Source organism: Leptosomus discolor, chromosome 2, assembly GCF_034619465.1.
Source record: "Leptosomus discolor isolate bLepDis1 chromosome 2, bLepDis1.hap2, whole genome shotgun sequence".
Classification (NCBI taxonomy): domain Eukaryota; kingdom Metazoa; phylum Chordata; class Aves; order Leptosomiformes; family Leptosomidae; genus Leptosomus; species Leptosomus discolor.
The window spans coordinates 8,944,274-8,962,540 of NC_141392.1; the positions used below are offsets into that span (position 1 = coordinate 8,944,274).

Sequence of the window (18,267 nt, forward strand, 5' to 3'; positions counted from 1 at the left end):
AGGTGCAAGTCCTTCCCAGAAGCAAAGCCTTTTCCCATCCGAGGCATTTGTAACATCTGTCTTCTCTGTAGAGTCCCTATATTCAAAACTTGTCCTTGTAGCACAGCTTTTTCCATATTGGAAAACCTTGCTCTCTTCCAAGTACCCTGTTTTTTCAAAACTTGAGGAGCCAGGAAGCTCTTAGAAAGTGTCTGGACAATATGTATATAGATACATAAGACAGACATGGATATACAAATATGCATAGTATAATTATATAAGCCTTTTTTTCCCCTCTTAAAACACACATTCCAGTGACTTTAACCCAAAGGACACATAGGACCTATTTAAAATCAGTCGCAATATGAGTGACTGTACTGGAGCATCACTTCCTTGCCAGTCCATGCAGTCTGATTTAGATCTAAGTAAATTCTGTATTTGCCATTTCATAGATTACAGCAACCTTGACCTGTTGATCTCAGCACGATTTCTTTGTTAAGACATAAAACGATGCAAGCAAAGTACTAAGTTCCTTTGCAGAGGGGTGAGCTAAACAACACTTCCCAGATTTATGCAGCGGACAACCATCTATTTTTTGCCTACAAACCCATAAGCTACCTTGTTTTCTTATCTGTCCGTGCATGCGCAATAAGCAAGCTGACTCTCTTAAATAAGCTGCATGGAAGCAGTTACTGGAAAAGGTATTTGGGGCCAGTTATTTTTGCAGTAACTACATACAAAGTGAGAGTTATTGGACCATGGCATCAATCATTTCCAGGATTAAATCTGGAAAGTTTGCTAGAGGAATTTGGTGACTGATCTGTGGTTGATCAGCAGAACTACAAGGCCCTCCATAGAAGTTTGAGCACCCACCCACCAAGTCAGCTAACTAGGGAAACAAGAATGCTTCCCTAAATAACCATTCTTCAGGATAAAGTACACCAGGCTTGAGAATAACACTCTCTTACACAACATCAAGTAGCTATTTTCTTGAAAAAGAGTGAAACTGCCTGATCAGTTAGTTAATAAAAGGATTGACTAATGTTTTTACTTTGTCAGATACTATGTTGGAGAATCAACTGATGTCCTCTTTGAAAAATGGTTTCACTGTGAAGATCTTGGCACTCAACTTATACCAATAATTCAAGAGTAAGCTTTATTTCTGTGTAAATTTTAAAAGAATGGTTAAAATGATCTAGTAGATCTTCATCAGTCTATGAATTACATAGTTAATTTTCTATTTATGCTGCATTTTACATTGACTTGTTAAAAGTTAATTGCTGCTCTACAAATTTTTAATCACATCTAGGATACCCCAAACTCACTAAATCAGATTTTAAAAAGATATGAAAATCAAATGTTCCTCACACGTATCTGGAACATACTTTTTGAACAAGTAGAAGCACAGTGCTGCTAAGTGCAAAAAGAATTGAATGAAAAATTAACACTGAATTAATGCTAGGTTAACTAGGTAAAACACTAAATTGCCTTAGGGCTTCTTTCACTCTTGCTTTAATCAAAGTACTTTTAATCGATATTACTCATGAATAATCAGAACTGGCAAATTTGGTAGAGAGTTGCTTTCTAGGAAATTTGCAAATGTCGTCACTTAACTAATCAATTTGTTAATAGGTTGCTAAAGGTGAACCAGAAAATTGTTTAGTGACATGAATTTTGAAGGACTTTCAGACAAACTCAGTCAATGAAATAGGTATAGCCTCGTTGAATACATGCGACAGTAGCTGAGGATCTGGCACATCTGTTCTCAGCACAAAGCTTAATGGCCAGTCTTACTGCCTAGTCTTTGTTAACCTACAGAACATGACTTTTTACTGCTGTTTAAATTATTATTATTCCAGGTTTTTCAATTCAAGACAATATCAAACTGGAAAACCAAATCCAGGTAATGCAAATTAATTTCAGAATTAGAATTATTGTATCTGATTGAAAAGCAATGATTCTTTCCACATAAAATGACTAAGTTTCTGTTTTTCTTTTTGATTATGTAAATTAAAGTTACTTTGGGAAGTAATTCCTTTCATTACCCCAACCACAAATAAAATCCATATACATGATTACCAACAGCATCTTTGTTGTTCATGTGATGCCATCATAATGACCTGTCAGGTAACGGTGTGAAATTTCAGTATCTCTATGCTTGCATTGCAATGCCATTCAAGTCTTATACTATCAAAATTTCATTTCTGACTGCAAAGATTTTTGTGAGCTGAATCTACATACTCTATACCTACTTACCTATAACTACACACTGTGATCTACTCTTGGGAAGTAAGGACACCTAGAGAAAGACATGTACTTTTAGTTCATGCAGGGTCTGATCCATTTAACATTTTATTTCCATGCTGTCTCACCCTATTTTTTATTTTGCCTTTGTTTGTGGATAGCAATTGCAACTTCCACACTGGATCAGATACTCCAGGTCATAACTCCACTCTTGAGTCTGTTGGACAGAGACATAGGACATAGAGAGACTGACTGTTAAAGAAAACTAATTTATTAGTATCTTTAGGAATCAGATCTCTCAAACATGATGGTTGCTTTCTGTATAGCAACTGAAGTCTCTATTGCAAGGATATTTGCAACAGCACCTTCAGCAGGAAACTTGTTTTGCTGATACCTTACAATCCCGTTGGCCCACAGCTCTACACGAACATCCAGCATGTGCATGATCTGTTGGTACTGATTAACAAACTATGTGTAAAATACCGTCCGCCTGTCTTAACTGTGTACAAAAGACTACACTGTGTGACCATTTCTGCACCTGCAGGAACAGTTTCTATGGACTATTTGCAAGTGTTTTAGTTAGGAGCAACCCGGTCAGTTCTGCTGCAGGAACTACCTGGAGAGTTTCCATGACATCACCAGGTTCCTAATCGACATGTAGAAAAGTACAAATCAGCATAAGCACAGCAGGAACTGCCTGAGGCATCTCCAGGATAGCCCGAGATTCCCTGGAGACTTCCTGCATCAGTTAGCCAAATGCTGTTGTGAAGGCCACCAGTTCTGTCAATCCTACTAGGTTTGTTGTTTCAAATCAGTCTGTTGTCTCACCTATGCAGATGACTGACTCAGGGCCAGGCTGCACCAACCAGGAAATTGATGGCTCAGGTGCACTGCGTGTGCACGCAGGCACAGCCATAATACCCAGCTATGCTGCTCTTACAGCTTGAATGTCATCCTTCAGACACACCCATAACAAATTCCATTGCTCTTTCCACAAGTTAAAGACAAATTTTAGTTCCCCTCTCTAAGAAGTTTTTGGACCGAGATGTCCTTAATTCCTGAATGTCTTAAGATGGGTTTTATGAATTGCTTTATTAGAGACAAAAGTTCTAGTGAAACATTATTTCCACATCTATCCCATTTCTCAGCTTGATAGTCACCACAAAAACGTCACTGCCTGCCATCTCAGTCAATAATGGAACAAAGTTCTTTCTTACTCAAATCCTGAAATCAGGGAAAGATGGTTTTTGCATGAACATCACCTCTCAAAAACAGTTGACTAAATCATCATCACCAAAATGAAAAGTTCACAGAATGGTGCTATGTATGGGACAGCAACCTTACAAGCCTTGCAATTCAGAAGTGGTAAGCCAGTCAGAAACCTTGCCTGAAAGACTTTGCAGCTGAATCATTTTTTGATGTTGTCTTGACTGACTAGGAAGTGTACTCAGAAAAAGGCTCTGAGTTTCTTACAAACAAAATGTTGTTGTCTCCAAGATCTTGCTTTTCTTTATATGCACCATCAAAATGTGTTTATTTTAATTTGAGCATGTCACCTGCGTGACATGTTTGGGTGATGGGTTTTTTTGGTTGGGTTTCTTTTTTTGTTGTTGGGGGGGTGTGTGTGTGTGTTTGGTTTTTGGTGGGTTTTTTTTGTGCAGAGCAGGGAGTAAGTAAGGCAGGTACTGTCTCTCACTGTGTTTTCATACAGCGTCTAGCAGAGGAAATATAATTTCAGATAAAGCCTGTAGATGCTGCTGTAATAAAAAGAAGTCATCTCACACATACTATCCTTGTTCAATACAGCAATTTCCAACAAGCATCCCTCACCAGTCTGGGATAAGAGCTTATATGTCAGTAACAAATTAATTATATCAGTGCAGAAAAAAAAAGAAAAAACACATTAAAGATTTATATTGTTAATAGTTTTGCAGAAGATTAGAGCTTAAGAACAAATCTGACAATCAATCAGAAACTGTGATACATCTTGACACTTTTTTTAAACACAGAACTCTCAGAAATTGTTATGGCTAAATCCAGTACATGAGCTCTTTCCTTGTAATTTATTCAAAAGCTGTAAAAAGGCCAAAAGGCATGAGAGACTTCCATTAAAGCTGAAAAAAAAAGAAAAAAAGGTTTTTTTCAAGACAAAAAAACCCAAAAAACATAGCTATTTTGCTCAGAGTTCAATGCATGTTTTTCCCGTGAATGGATTCTCCTCTTGGATTAGCCACTAGGTCAAGACAACAAATATCTGAAATGCTCTTGGCTTAACTCTTGCTATAAGTGAAAAGCAGGTAACAAATTACGTGGCAGGCTTTCAGCCTGGGAAACAGCTCCATTTTTCCAATTTTCAGTTTTCATGGACAATAAGAAGCTCAAAGTCTCAGTGATGTCTTATATATGAGGAAAACACCCCAGAGTATTAGTTACAGAAGTTTTAGCTACCAGCTCCTGTAACTGTCAGTGAGACTTGTGTTAAAAAAAATAAAAAATTTAAAAAATTAAAAAAAAAAATCAAAGTTTGACTGAGATAGGAGTAAGCTGGTAATATGTTCCTTCTGGAGGCATACCCAATTGATAGAGAAATAATGCTTTGGATTTATTCTCTCAGTAACTTTTTTTTGTTGTTAAGAAGTAGAATTCAACAACCAGCATGACACTTGTAACATATAACAAGCTACCACCAGTTTCTCATGATGTTTCGCTCAAGACATATTTTAACAAGATTTGAGCTTCAGGCTCTTCTTTCAGTTTCTCTTCTGAAAATCCAGAATCCCCTTAGTTTAAAAGTGCCAGCTGAAGCACTGTCAGGTTCATCTCTACATAAGCCTGAACTAGTGCCTCACCTTTTTAGAAAGAAATGGAATAAAATTGAAGAAAAACATCTTGAAAGAAACACTTGATTGCAGCTCACTCATAAAGGAGAGCTATAAATGGAATCAATCAACCTCCAACTGCTTTAAAAAAACACCCAAAAAACACCACACCAAAAAAAAATTACTTAAGTCCAGACTTTTTCTTTACTTATTTGCAGTTTCTGGCTCAGCCAACAGTAGGACAAGTTCCTCTGAAAGCAGGGTACTCAGAATATATGAAGAGACAGCAGTAGCTATTAAAAAGGTACATTTTTAGAAGAGGGACTCAAGTACCATCAGGTGAAGTACAATCAGGAACATATAATGCATGCAATCCTTACTTGAGGCATCTTCCCTGGAACTGTTTTGTACTGAACTATGAGCCTCTTTTTTTTTTTTTTTTTTTTTACCGTGTGTAGAAATAAAGCCTGAGAAACCTCTCCCCTCCTTTTATCAATAACGGTAAATATATTTAGGCTATAATCTAAACATGGAACACTCAAGATAGCTTGATTTGGTTTACTTTACACAATTTTTGACATGAGGAATCACGGTTATCAAAACAACTCTTGCTACTTTCAGTTGAATCAGAATGGAAGCAAGATTCTCTCAGGGTTTCTATTTCATCCGAATTGTATAGTCAAGAGGACAAGAGACAGTTCAGACTGACAAACCCCAGTTCTAATAAACAGTGATGGTTGACTATTGTTCACAAAAGTATCCAGAAGTTCAAAAGTTTATCCTGCCATGCTCACTGAAATAATCCAGGCTTCTTTTATGTGAAATTTGATGGGAAAAAGTGTAAGAAAAGACTTTTCCCAAGTAGGCTTGTTTAAAAATGATCTTTAAGAACATTAATGGTGTAGGTAGAATGTCATATTTTTGTTTATCCAAATTAGTTAATCTGCTTCTAATTATCAATGAAATTTTGATTCCCATAAAAGCTTTATTGTCAGTGGACATACAGATATATAACACAAAACCCAGTCCTATAGTGACTTCACTAGCAAAACTTTCATCCATTCTAGGTGTATCTAGGGTAATTTACAGTCTGGACTTAAAATCTGGTTAGTATTTTTAGAATACAGCGCAGTTCTATGCCTGTGATTCAGAGCAGGCAAAACATAAGTATCTGAATAAGCATGAAAAATTGGGTGCTTTCTTCAGTCAGAGTAGAAATGCCATACAGCCTAGGGCATGGTCTAAACCCAAATGTTTTCTGGTTTCAGTAGTGCTTATTAAACAAGTTGTAAGGGTGAGCTCAGCACTATAAAAATCAGCTTCTGTACTGTCATCCTCTGTAGCAAACCCAGTGCAACCTCAGTAGACAGTATTCGCTGCTCAATCTTATTTCACTGGTGTATAAAACCAATCAGATTAAGACAAGAGTGTTAAGAACTGAAAATAAAAAACTAAAGAATAAAGATAACTGGCTAGTGGGCAATATTAATTCAGATAAAACTACCTCAGAAAAATAAAAACAAGTAGAGGAGGAAATTCTGTCTTCATTTACACTAGAGCAAATACAGGGCCATTCTTCTGAACTGAAAATAACCATAAATATTTGTGCCTTTCTGTTGTAGGTACATTAAAATAATTCTAAAGATACCATCACTGTGGGCTTTTTTTAAATAAGAATCATGACTTTGGAAATAAAATTTATTTGCCATGAGCCATTTAGAAAACTGATTGTCTTTTCTCTTATCCTTTAAGTACTTCCAACATATCTACATAGATTGATCCTTCTCTTGTATAATATGTTACTTCTTTCTGCTTTGAGTACTTTTATTAAAAGAAACCATATATGAGCATTTAGATATTAAGGAATGTTACTCTAGGAAATTTATTTTGCAAATAGCCACCAAGAGGTCTCCAGGACAGAACACTAGTCAAACTTATAGAAAGAGTCAATAATTGTAAACTGTCTAGACCCACCATAACTGTACAATTCTGAGCACTGTAACTTTTATCAACACCTTCAATCTACTTCTTTTTTCATATCATCCTCATTGTCTCTATTCCAGAAAAGATGCCCACAGAAACACACTGTTCATCTTAACTCATCATACCTAAATCCTTTAAGTAACATCCAAGTTATGTTCATATCTCTCCCGAAGCCCACCTGAACTGCAGAGTGTTCGTAGGTGGAAGGAAATAGAATCATCTAATATACACCTCCAATTCTCTATAACCATGTAACCTTTCACTGGCTTCATGTTTCCCTTCTCTTCATATTTAACAGCTTTCCACACTACACCAGTCCCAATGAGTATATAGCCAGTATTGGAGGTGAAGATCTCAGGCAAACCAACCTAAGTCAGCACCATTTAATACACAAATAAAGAAGAATTACAATGTCTGGAGTATGGCTGCTATAATTTGCCATATGAAGGCTTCTAAACTTTTTAAGCCCAAACTGCAACATATCATCCAAAACCCAGGACTGCAGGCTGCGCATTCTCTGAGCCAGGAACACTCCAAGAAGTTCATTAGACTCTCAGGGCCCAGAACTGATCATAACAGTCACCAAGCAGAAAACCAAAAAAGTCTCCAGGAAGAAGTCTGCTTCTCCCACAATATTCCCAGCTGAGGCTCCTCAAAGAGAGGGAGAACAAACTGTAATCTCCAGGAGCTCTCCTAATGCTTCACCATGGGAACCAAGCCACTACTGACTTATAATATGTAATATATATAATAAACCTATCAGGGAAATCAGAAGACATGCCCTATAAAGTTGTTTTCATCTCTGTTCAGACTTTAGTGAAAAAAAAATAAAAATCAGATGTTTTGAAGAGCTCTAAAGCTTAGAGCTGTTTCACAGCAGATATGTCTTCTCTAACAAGGTAGCTTTTTTCTTTCTTATGCACTTAAATGGTCCCCAGACAGCAACATCTGAAACAGAAGACTCACTAATGGAGTCAGTCTGACATTTTCACTAGTGTTTCTAGAGCTATTTAGTGGTAATAGCTCACACATGCTGTACAAATCTTTGTCTCACAAATGTAGCGAGGTCTCAACACTTGGTATAATGAAATGTCCTATTCCTCTTCTATGGAAGCAGAAGTTATGCACAGAGACAATTAATGAAATGCCCATAGTCATAAAAAAGGCAGATTCAGAAACAAAAATTAAGATTCCTGATTTTGGGATTGGAACAGTGATCAGTATTTCTCAATACAATTTATCATTCTTAATTACAATGACCTAGCTATGTCATGAAAAGCTTTAAACAGAATTATGGCCCAAATCTTGCAATTCTGTTCTAATTTACTCCCTCTCTTCTGGCTGGTGATATCTCCTTTTGAAGAGGCTATATTTCCTTATTACAAAAATATTTTTCAAAGCTTTCCTCAAACTTCTTTGTTTCAATTAGGGAAAAAAAAAAAAAAAAAAAAAACAACCAAAACCCACCGTTGTTTAGGTTCCAGCATAGATTTAATGACATAAAGAAAAATGTGCCTAGAAATAATTACAGGGACAAGTCATAAATTAGCAGACATGCCAATTCTCAGGGCATGCTACAAAAACTAATACAGTTACACAGCAAAATATATGATTACAGCAAGTGAGTCCTGTATTTCAGCTAAATGTTTCTGCATCTGTACTCAACAACAGCGAAATGAACCAACTACCCGCAAAGTAATCAGTCACCATCAGTGCTTTCACTCTGAATTGTTATATGGAATGAGCTAACTACTTGTTTTTTCAAACCCAGTTGCCTGAAATTAAGTCCCTCAGTCCACAGGTTTTGTTTGCAGAAGTATTAAACTCCTGCTAGTCTCACTGACTCACTGTTTCTGTTAACACTGAGAATAAAGCAGACTTTTCATAGGAATTAGGTAGGCATATATGGGCAAAACATCCCAGGCTATATACTATTGCTGGCATTGTCAATAAACATGAAATGCTGCAAAACTGTCACATCAGAACTATTCATTATGATCTAGTATTCTTTAAGAGATGAAAGGGATGATTAGAAAGTGGATAGAAAAAAAATGAATACATAATTCTAAAAAAAAAAAAGCGAGTTCCTAGTCTGAACTGTTTTACACTCAGTTAAAGGATAACAAAACAAAGAGGATCTAACTGCTCCACTTTGGATAAGGATGCTTTTACACAGGAAGACACCATTTGTAAGGGACTTTCTCATGTCCTTGCATGGAGACGGGGCCACAGCGTGCAGGGACAGACTGTTTCTGAGGTGGCACAGTGATAGGATGGAGGGGCTTTAATAATAAGTAAAAACATATAAGGTGATTTAAAGACTTGAAGATTGTTCCATCTAGAATGTGGTACCTAGAAGTAAAGGATGGCATGTCACCAAAAAAATAGTTTTTCAGAAAGCCAACATGTAATCAGTGTCATAGTTGACACTATTTCAATATATTGTATTTCGTGTGCTTTATTGCTCTTTTCCTTTGCAACAACTCTCCAAGAAACAAGGTTTGCAAGAGAGCTATGGGAAGAGCTTGGGGATAAGTAGGGCTCAAGAAACACTTTGGGAGAATGAGATGGTCTGATTTCTAGACAAGAAAGCTTAGGCACGTCCTTGTGGTAGGGAAGGGGGATCTTCCATGTAACATGCGAGTTTGAGGTAAGCAAATACACCCACATATACCTGGTTGGCCAGCGGCAGTCCTCTTTTACCTGTCCTCTTTACTGCTATCAGAAGTACAGTACTTCCAGCAAGTTGAAACTCTTCCTTAGATGGCCTCTGTTGAGGCTGTAACTACCTGTACATTCACTAGCTGTTTTCTCGCAAGCTATTCTCTCCATTTTTGCCCAGCTTCATATTCTCAGTCTCAGTACAGTCTGTATTGCTTAACTGAAATCAGCTTCCTCTAAAACCCATAATTTGCTTTTTAAAATATTTACAAACTCATTCCATAAACATGATGTATTTTTCAGCTTCGCATGATATCATCACGTTCTAATTTAAAACTGAAAAAAGCTATAAAACCCATAAAGAATGCATTGGTGTGACACGAATATGTAATAGTAATGATCTACAAAAATGGACTTTACAATTGAACTATTTAAATGGCTATCCTGAACATGTAAGAAAATATCAGCCTTGATGTTCCACTTAGTGATATATTACTTGGAGACACATACACAAGACTTTTAGCTGACTACCTTAGAATTGCCGTCTTCTTCCATTTTGCTGGCATATTTTTACCTTTACCATCATTAAACATGTTGTCTCCTTGTCTCACAGTATTACTAGAGCATAAGAACTCCAGAAACACATCAACTCACACTTCCTGAGATATTGTTGAAAGCTAATGTACAGGCTAAGCAGAAATATACGCAACGTTATCTAAATATAAGCCATTAGCCTGATAAGAAACACTCAGTTCCCTTGGAAGCACCAGGCTTCAACACTGATATGTGTGGGATTGCAAAAAATTGGATCCTTCTCATTGTAGCTCGTTAGCTCAAGTTCACAAGCACTAGGGTATCTGCAGCTTTCAGCATCATGTAAGGGATAAGTAGCAGGATTAAACGAGGACTCAGTCAAGTAGGCTAGTAATAATACACAGGCATATGTCACGTACTTCATCCCAGTGCTCTCTTATTTGTTCTGCAGTAACAGGTAATCAAATCGTCGTGCTGGGTCAGACTACAGGTTCATTTCATGCAGACTCAGTTTTCAAAGGCCATTATGCTATCACTGGGCAAGTGTCATTAACATCAAAATTAATAATAAGCTAAAACCCCCATCACAAACCAGGGCCTGCTGACAAGAGAAGTGTCAAAAGACAGCTCTTGTCCTGAAGAACTTGAAGTCCGAATGAAAAAAAAAGTCCACCTTTACTTGGAAGTAAATGAAACTGTTAGAATGTGCCTGTACATCACAAACAAGAAAGGACAGTGAAAGTGTAGGGTGTATTACACTTTACATTGGCCCTAAATATGCATAGGTCACTGTCTACTGTTGTCCTGTGCGTGTTGTCCCTGTTAATCAGGACAGCTGGAGTCAAACTTTTCCTAGAAAGAGAAAAACTAGCAAAAAGAGTGACAGAAGTTAAACTACAAACTTAAAAGTTTATAGTTACTTTTCATTGTTAGGTTTGTGTTGCTTTTTGATCAGAACACAAATGAGTACTTTGCATTTTTTGCACCCCAAATTCCTTGCAACTCATGCGGAGCATTCATAGTTGTGCTTGCCTAAAACATCACAGTGCCCACCCTAGAGACTCAGCTTTCTGCTATCCATTCTCCAGCATTTGAACACTGAACTTGTTAGCTTGATGCTGGATTTCTTAACCTGTGGAGAAGATGTATCCCCTTGAGCTGAGCAGGATACCCATAGCTTCTCGGTATGTCTCTCTTACCCCACAGGTGCCATATACTGGCTTTGGGGGTTTTTTAGTTTTAAAAAACCAAACAATCTCAACTAGGACACACATTTTAGTAGAAAGCCCTACCAATGGGTAGCTTTCTTATATTCCAAAAGGCTTTTCTAAATGCGAGAATGACCTGTTTTATTTTGATAACAGAAAAAAACCTTCTATCATCTTCATATTACCTTAGAAGGTACAGATTGCTACTATTAATGAAACAAAATACTTAAAAATCTGTTGGAATACTAATTGCACTGAATCCTTCTAATAAAGCATCCTTCTCCTCTGCTGTGTGTGACTATATATTATAATATTTTAGACATTTGTTTTGTATCTTGCCCTAGCCAAAAAACAACTTTCCAATACAGCTATAGTTGAGCCTATCCATATTTTAAGGACAAAGTGTATAAGTATTCCTAATTGCCTCCAAAACAAGTTTGATGTACCTGTGAAAATAAAGAAAAAAAAAAATCAGACATATTGCAGTTAGAAATCACTAATGACCTTAATACTATTGTTACCAAACAATAAAATATAGAATGTTTGACTAGATCTTGTCAATGTTTCCAGGTCCAAACTTGAATAAATGTCATGTAAAGATTTTCTGTTTCCTTCTGGTGCTTCTTAAGTTCTCTGGAGGAGTTTGCTTTCCAATAGAAGTGTGTTAAGTATTTTAGTTAAATAATGTAAAAGTAGGATGGTTTCTTTGGAAAAAAAAAAAACACCTTGAAGGCAAAAAAGCTTTCAAACAAGAAATTCCTTCTTTTGCTGCAGATTTCTTCAGATTGCTTTCAGTATTTCCTGAAAGAGGCATTGCTGAGACAAATCATTTGCAGAAACGTGTTGACTTCTTCCATTTAATTTAATATAATGAAGAAGAAATTTGAATGGCAAAACCTGTTTCTACAATAAAAGAGTTATCGTCCCATCCAGACAGTCTGGAGATAGCTACAGATACTCAGTGCTTATTATGATCCATTAAACAGCAGTAGCTTATTCAGTACACTGCTTTCCCTTGGATGCAGAGACCTTCTCACATATTGTTCAAAGACTTCATACAATATGGCCTTCCATGAAAAACTGAAATGATACATTCAAAACACTGCACGGCAGTAAAATACAGCTTTAGAAAAGAAGAGCATTGCATAATGAATACACTAATCCTTTAAAACAACCTGCTCTATTACTAGTACCAAGACTGAGATTTGACTGCGAGTTTATTACCTCTATGCATTTGGGAGACAGCCATCTAGCAGTTAGCATTATTAGTTGGAATTACTCTGTCAGCGTTCCCCCATGGCATCTCAGGAACAAACTGCTTAGGATCACCAAGACGATTGTGCTGTCTCTGCACTTCACTGTGTGCTGGTAAATAACTGAAGCTACTTTCATATACCAGCAACACACAGCATAAGTCTTTAATTTCACCAGCTTCACTGAAACTGCATTCGGTCCTCCAGCTATTTTAAATCAAAATCAGTTATGAAGGAGAATTGCTGGAAATTAAATCCAGTTACAACTTCAGGAAGACCATAAAAAAGGCATTTTTACTAAATTAATGTTGTGATAACCAGTTTGGTCCATTGTGGTTGGTGTATTTAAAAACACATAGGTGGAAAGAAACATAAAAGCCAGTACTAACTACATGAAAGATGTAGGGTAAGCTGGTTCTATGGGCCTAATTCCACTTTTATAAGGATATGTAAGGAATGACTCAGCAAAGGCTCAGAGATGATACATCAGATTTTACCAGTGCAAAGGCTGGTCTGAAAGAGAATGAAGAATATGCCAGCAAGACCTAGGTAGTTTATTGGTACTGTTTTAATGCATTTTTAACAAGTGTGGATGCACAACAGTTCAAACAACAGCTTCAAAGAAGTAACTCCATAAAGATACACAAATAATATACACGTCTTACAGCCTCCAGTAAGAAGTCCTGATAATGACCATAGCACTATTTGCTGTTACAACTGACTTTTGACTAGATAATATCTGTAAGTTTAACCCTTCAAGCTGTAACAACAGTAAAATGTTTGCAAAGATCAAGAGAAGCAAGCATCACAGATAGACTTGTGCTTTGCTTACAGATGAACTCCTGAAAGAAACACCTTTCCCACTAAATTCCACTTCTGTTATGGAGCCATTTTCCTTCCAAGGCTGGTTAAATGATCATCGTGGTGAAATAAAACAGAAGAAATCCTTGAGTATGTTTGGAGATAACTTTGAAACAGAGGTAGGGAGGTCTGATTTCTCTGAAAGAGAGGGATATTTTTAACGGTACAGATAATAGGTGCCTACTGCTCAGTCCAAGTGAATCTAGGCTTGGGAGCAATATGTAGTCAGCAGGGAAAGTTACACACCCCCACCGAACAACACAGTGTTAGCCCACTCTGCCCTTCAGAAGTGTCTCTCTTCATCCCTTGATTTGTTTACCTTAGGGCAGGGGCTTCCTAACTCAGATACTTCCGTTCATAGAATCAGCCGGAATCTTGTTTCCATTCATTTCCTTTGGGATTAAAACAGCTCACTCTCTCCACCTCCCTGCCCTCCGTATTTCCCAAGTCAGAAACACCAGCTTGATGCAAATACTACTCAGTGTTTTCAGCTTCCCTATAGGTTTGAACAGCATTCTTGGTGCCGAGTCTAATCTGGGTGTTTAAATACACGTTTTTTTCCTCCCCCTCAGTCTACATAAAGTGGAAACAAGGAAAACTGGACAGCACCAGCGAGCCTGGGCTGTGCTAAAGCATTGCACTTCTCAGTTTAGTCAAACAGAGTCTAGTTTGGGTGTAAATAAAGCTGTCACCATTTGATATCTGTGCTGTATGCAGGATAGTTTACAAAACATATTCTTTCCCTGGGTTACTTGCAGTCACACTCTGAAGAATTAGAACATTTGACAACAAAATGACAAAGAAGGTGGGACTGTCAGGAAGAACACCGAAAGGGATGATAATGAGAAAAATAAGGTCCGGAATGCAGCTTTTTTAACGTTAATAGAAAAATCTTTTTTACTTCAACAGGCTCTTGTCAGGGCCCAGAGTTCATGAGGAGGAAGTGCCTGTTCCAAGAACAGAAGCAGGAAGGATATAGATGCAAAGCTGAGAGTGGGAGGAGGCAGAAGGAATAGATAAGTGAGGATGCAGAGGAGCATAAGGAGTGGCAGGTGTGATCAGTTCCCTTTTTATCAGTAGGAATCAATATGAGAATACCAAACGTAATGTGAATTTTAATGTCTGTAAAAATAATGTCATCTTCGATGAACATTTTTCTGTAAAAATAGAATGTTTTAAATGCTATAGGAAGATGAATATATACACTTTGGTCACTGGGATGAATCTGTTACTTTTCTTCCCTGTTTCTTTTTTTTTTTTTTTTAAAAAAAGGTTGTAGCTTATGGACCAGGAACAACCGAGAAAAGTAAAAGGAATTCAGATATCTGGATATGGCAGCTGGTACGTGACAATTCACACTTGTTAACTGATGAGTTCATGTTTCAGTTCAGAGCAGACTGAACAGCAGTAAAGCCTTCTAGCACCAGCAGCAGAAATTAAAATTATTACCTTCCTTGTCATAGAAAAGATCATCAACAGGTACCACCTTTCAGCTTTCAACTATGATAAAAAATAACTGTAAACTACCGCCATCATAAAAATAGTCTGTCTTTTTCATCATCCCATATGTGGAGGGCAGAGATACTGGCATCCTTCATCAGGTCTTGGTGAGCATTTTAATACCCCCTACATAGGGTATATCCTGCAAATATATCAGAATGCCTTCAAGTGATAAAAAAGCATCACCTCTTACTTCTGCCTTGAAGCATTTGTTCTCATACTGAAGTCAAACTGGAATCAGGTCAAATAAGCTATAAAAAAAGTCTAACTGAGAACTTGTTTGTACTGAAGCACAGTGGTAGTGATCCAGATGCCCTTCATTCAAGTGCCTTCTAGGAAACATTTGCAGCCCAAGGGAGAAACAAGGAAAAGCTAGTTTTCACTTACACAAGTCAGGCCAGCTTGGGAGGCAGATATTTCTACCAGTTCCTGTTCTGTTGAAATTCACAGGGACTATCAAATACTAGTTAAAGACATAATAATCTCAAAAGACATTTGTTTACATTGCATCTTACAGCAGCCTATGCAATCAAGACCTTGTTGCTGGCAAGAACCTGGCTCCTCTGCTTGGCAAGATAATGATGAGTCTATTCCAGCATGAATGGACTTCTATTAACGATTTCTGTCAGCTCCCTGCTGACTTGTGAACTGCTTTTCAAGAATTAAAAAGATAGTAGGCATCAGAAAAGTAGAAGAGGAGCTTGAAGTACTCCAGGAGGTTATCTCCATAATTTCCAGAGCTGTACCAACTTGAAGGCTGCTAGGTTAGATGGGTAGCAGCGTAGCCCCAAGAGTCAGGCAATGGGTTGCTGCTTTATGATGGGGAACAACGAACCATGAAGCATGTTTTTATTGATGCTAATAGTGTCGGACAGGGAAGATCAGCTGAATATTTAGCCAGGCCTCATGAAACAGAGCAGGTTTGAACTGCTTTTTCAGTGTGAAAGATTTCCATACTTGTCTGCAGCATTTTCTTTCTGCTGGTGACAGGACATTGAAAATTAAAAGCTGGTTATCTGTTCTTTCACTTCAGGAGGGCACATCGACTGTTACAGTGGATGGTAAAACCCTGACTCTATCTGCTGGTGACAGCCTGCTCGTCCGTGCCCAGTCTACGTGAGTAGAGAGGAACCGTGGTTCAATGCATGATTTCCCAGCTTCGAAAAACATAAATTCTGTGTATTTGGTCCACCCCAGGCTGGACATCAGCTGATGCAGAAACACCGTGTCTGTGAATGCAGGATTTGCAATAGCCTCCGTTATTCCCCAGGGAAGACGTGGCTTCAGGAGGAAACAAATACAGATATTTATTCTAGTTCACCTCTTACAACTAAAGCTGGGGGAAATAAAGAGAGTTAAGCATTACCAAGAAAAAGCAGCATGCAAAAGACCATGCATGAATGTAGACGGCATAAATACAGCAATTGGCAATCACAGCAGATTCTCTAAGCTTCAGACCAGGCTTAATCAACATCAGTGAAGCAAGATTTGGGGTTTGGACTAAGAACACAACTTTCTTCCTGGAGTAGGATGCATATGGCTGTTTCATAATCATGACACATGTGATACACGTAAAGGAAAAAAACCAGTGAAAGTAGTTTCCAGAGAGAATGGAAAGGGCAAGTACTTGCCAACTCTTTTGAAGAGTGGCATAAGCTGATAAAGTGCTCACCGTGAAGAAGATGAAGGGTGATGTATACTCGCTGGTAATGCAATGCAGCAGATTATAGGCAGATGATAAAAATGGCCTTCTTTCCTACAGGAAAAATCCAATAAGTAGTAGTGCTGACACTTGCACCTTTCGTACAGCACTGAAAACATTTGCTGAAAGAGCTGAAACTATCCAGCTGTGCACAAAACTGTTCTCTGCACCTGCGATTCCAACACATAGCCACCTCCTTCCTTCTCCGTTACTTCCATCACTTCTGTGAAGTCACTTCTCTTAAATTAATTCCCAGTCCCACAGCCCAATCGATGAACATGTGTTTTCAAAATCACGGCATGATGCACATGCAGAGATCCGCCAGCACAGTTCACGTTAGATTAAAACATTTATCAGATCTGTTCAGCAGGCACCTTTTATTGTATGCATCACTGTTGCAGTGATTGATCTCTGACCATCTCGGCAACTGGCACAGAAACGGCTAATACAAAAGTGATGACCACAATAAAAGTACTATTGAATTTGTAGATACTTATTTTGTTAAAATAATATCTGTAATGAGGTGACTCTGTTCCAATCCTCAGATTAGAATAGACGCCTTCCCCCTTGGTATATCCGTAAGTAGACATACCTTCTTCCCCACCATGTCACAATGTTTGGTTTATATTAGTGATGGTGAAGAGTAATTCCCTGAAATATCACAAGATATACCAATATGGAAAGAGAACAAGTGTAAACACAACAGAACCTGTTTTCCCACACACACACTTTTTAGTAGCATCCATATTTTAGCTGTTGTTTAGAGTGTGTGGTTTCCCCCCATACACATTAGATCATCTCTTTTTCTATTTTTCCAGGTACTGCTGGAAGAGAACAGAAGAATGTGTTGCTCTCTGCATTGCTCAGGATCCAAAACGCAAGCAGCCTTACACCTAGCTCCTGTACTAGCTGACAACTAAGTTGTAACCTACTTGTCTTATCTTGATGATCTTTTAGTCAGAATGCCTGGAAATTTGAATGGTTGAACACAATCGTTACACTGAATTAAGTGGAGTCCAGTGCTATACCCAGTTAAATATTTTTTCCCCCAGAGCAGATAAAGTTTCAGCAAAATTGACAATCAGTCATTTTTGAAAAAAAAAAAAACAAACCCAGAACAATAGTTTTATCTGAAAGAAAGTGAAAACAGATCCAAATAGCAAGATTACTTATATAATAATATGTATGATACTACCTAGATTAAGTTAAACGCTTTTCAAATGAAAGTCTTTGCTGCAAGATGTAGAAAAGAAGATAGGAGAGATACCATTATGCCTACCTTAGGTAACTGTCTTAATTTCTTTGTCTCGCTTTCATCATTTGTAATAAATTTGGTATAACTTTAGTTACCCAGCCCTCAGTAGGGGAGCTTTAATTGTCAGAAGCTCACAGATCTTTTGAGAACTTTGGCTAAAAGGCCCTTTAAAAAACAAAACAAAACCTGCTGCACTCCTTGAGTATTTCAGAGCCTTTTGAAAGGGAGGAAGGGGCATTAAGGGGAAAACAGTACCTGCAATAACATC

General features: G+C 37.7%; 1 protein-coding gene across 1 annotated transcript in view; it reads left to right on the forward strand.

The window, feature by feature from the left end:
- The window catches only part of HAAO (3-hydroxyanthranilate 3,4-dioxygenase), a 35,312-nt gene extending 17,671 nt beyond the window's left edge, over positions 1-17,641 (forward strand). Inside the window, exons 5-10 of the mRNA XM_086460581.1 lie at positions 1,039-1,128; positions 1,839-1,882; positions 13,516-13,661; positions 14,815-14,883; positions 16,076-16,158; positions 17,563-17,641. Of these exons, the coding sequence (XP_086316707.1) occupies positions 1,039-1,128; positions 1,839-1,882; positions 13,516-13,661; positions 14,815-14,883; positions 16,076-16,158; positions 17,563-17,641 (511 nt within the window). The remainder of the gene's footprint in view (positions 1-1,038; positions 1,129-1,838; positions 1,883-13,515; positions 13,662-14,814; positions 14,884-16,075; positions 16,159-17,562) is intronic.
- The last annotated feature ends 626 nt before the right edge of the window (positions 17,642-18,267 follow it).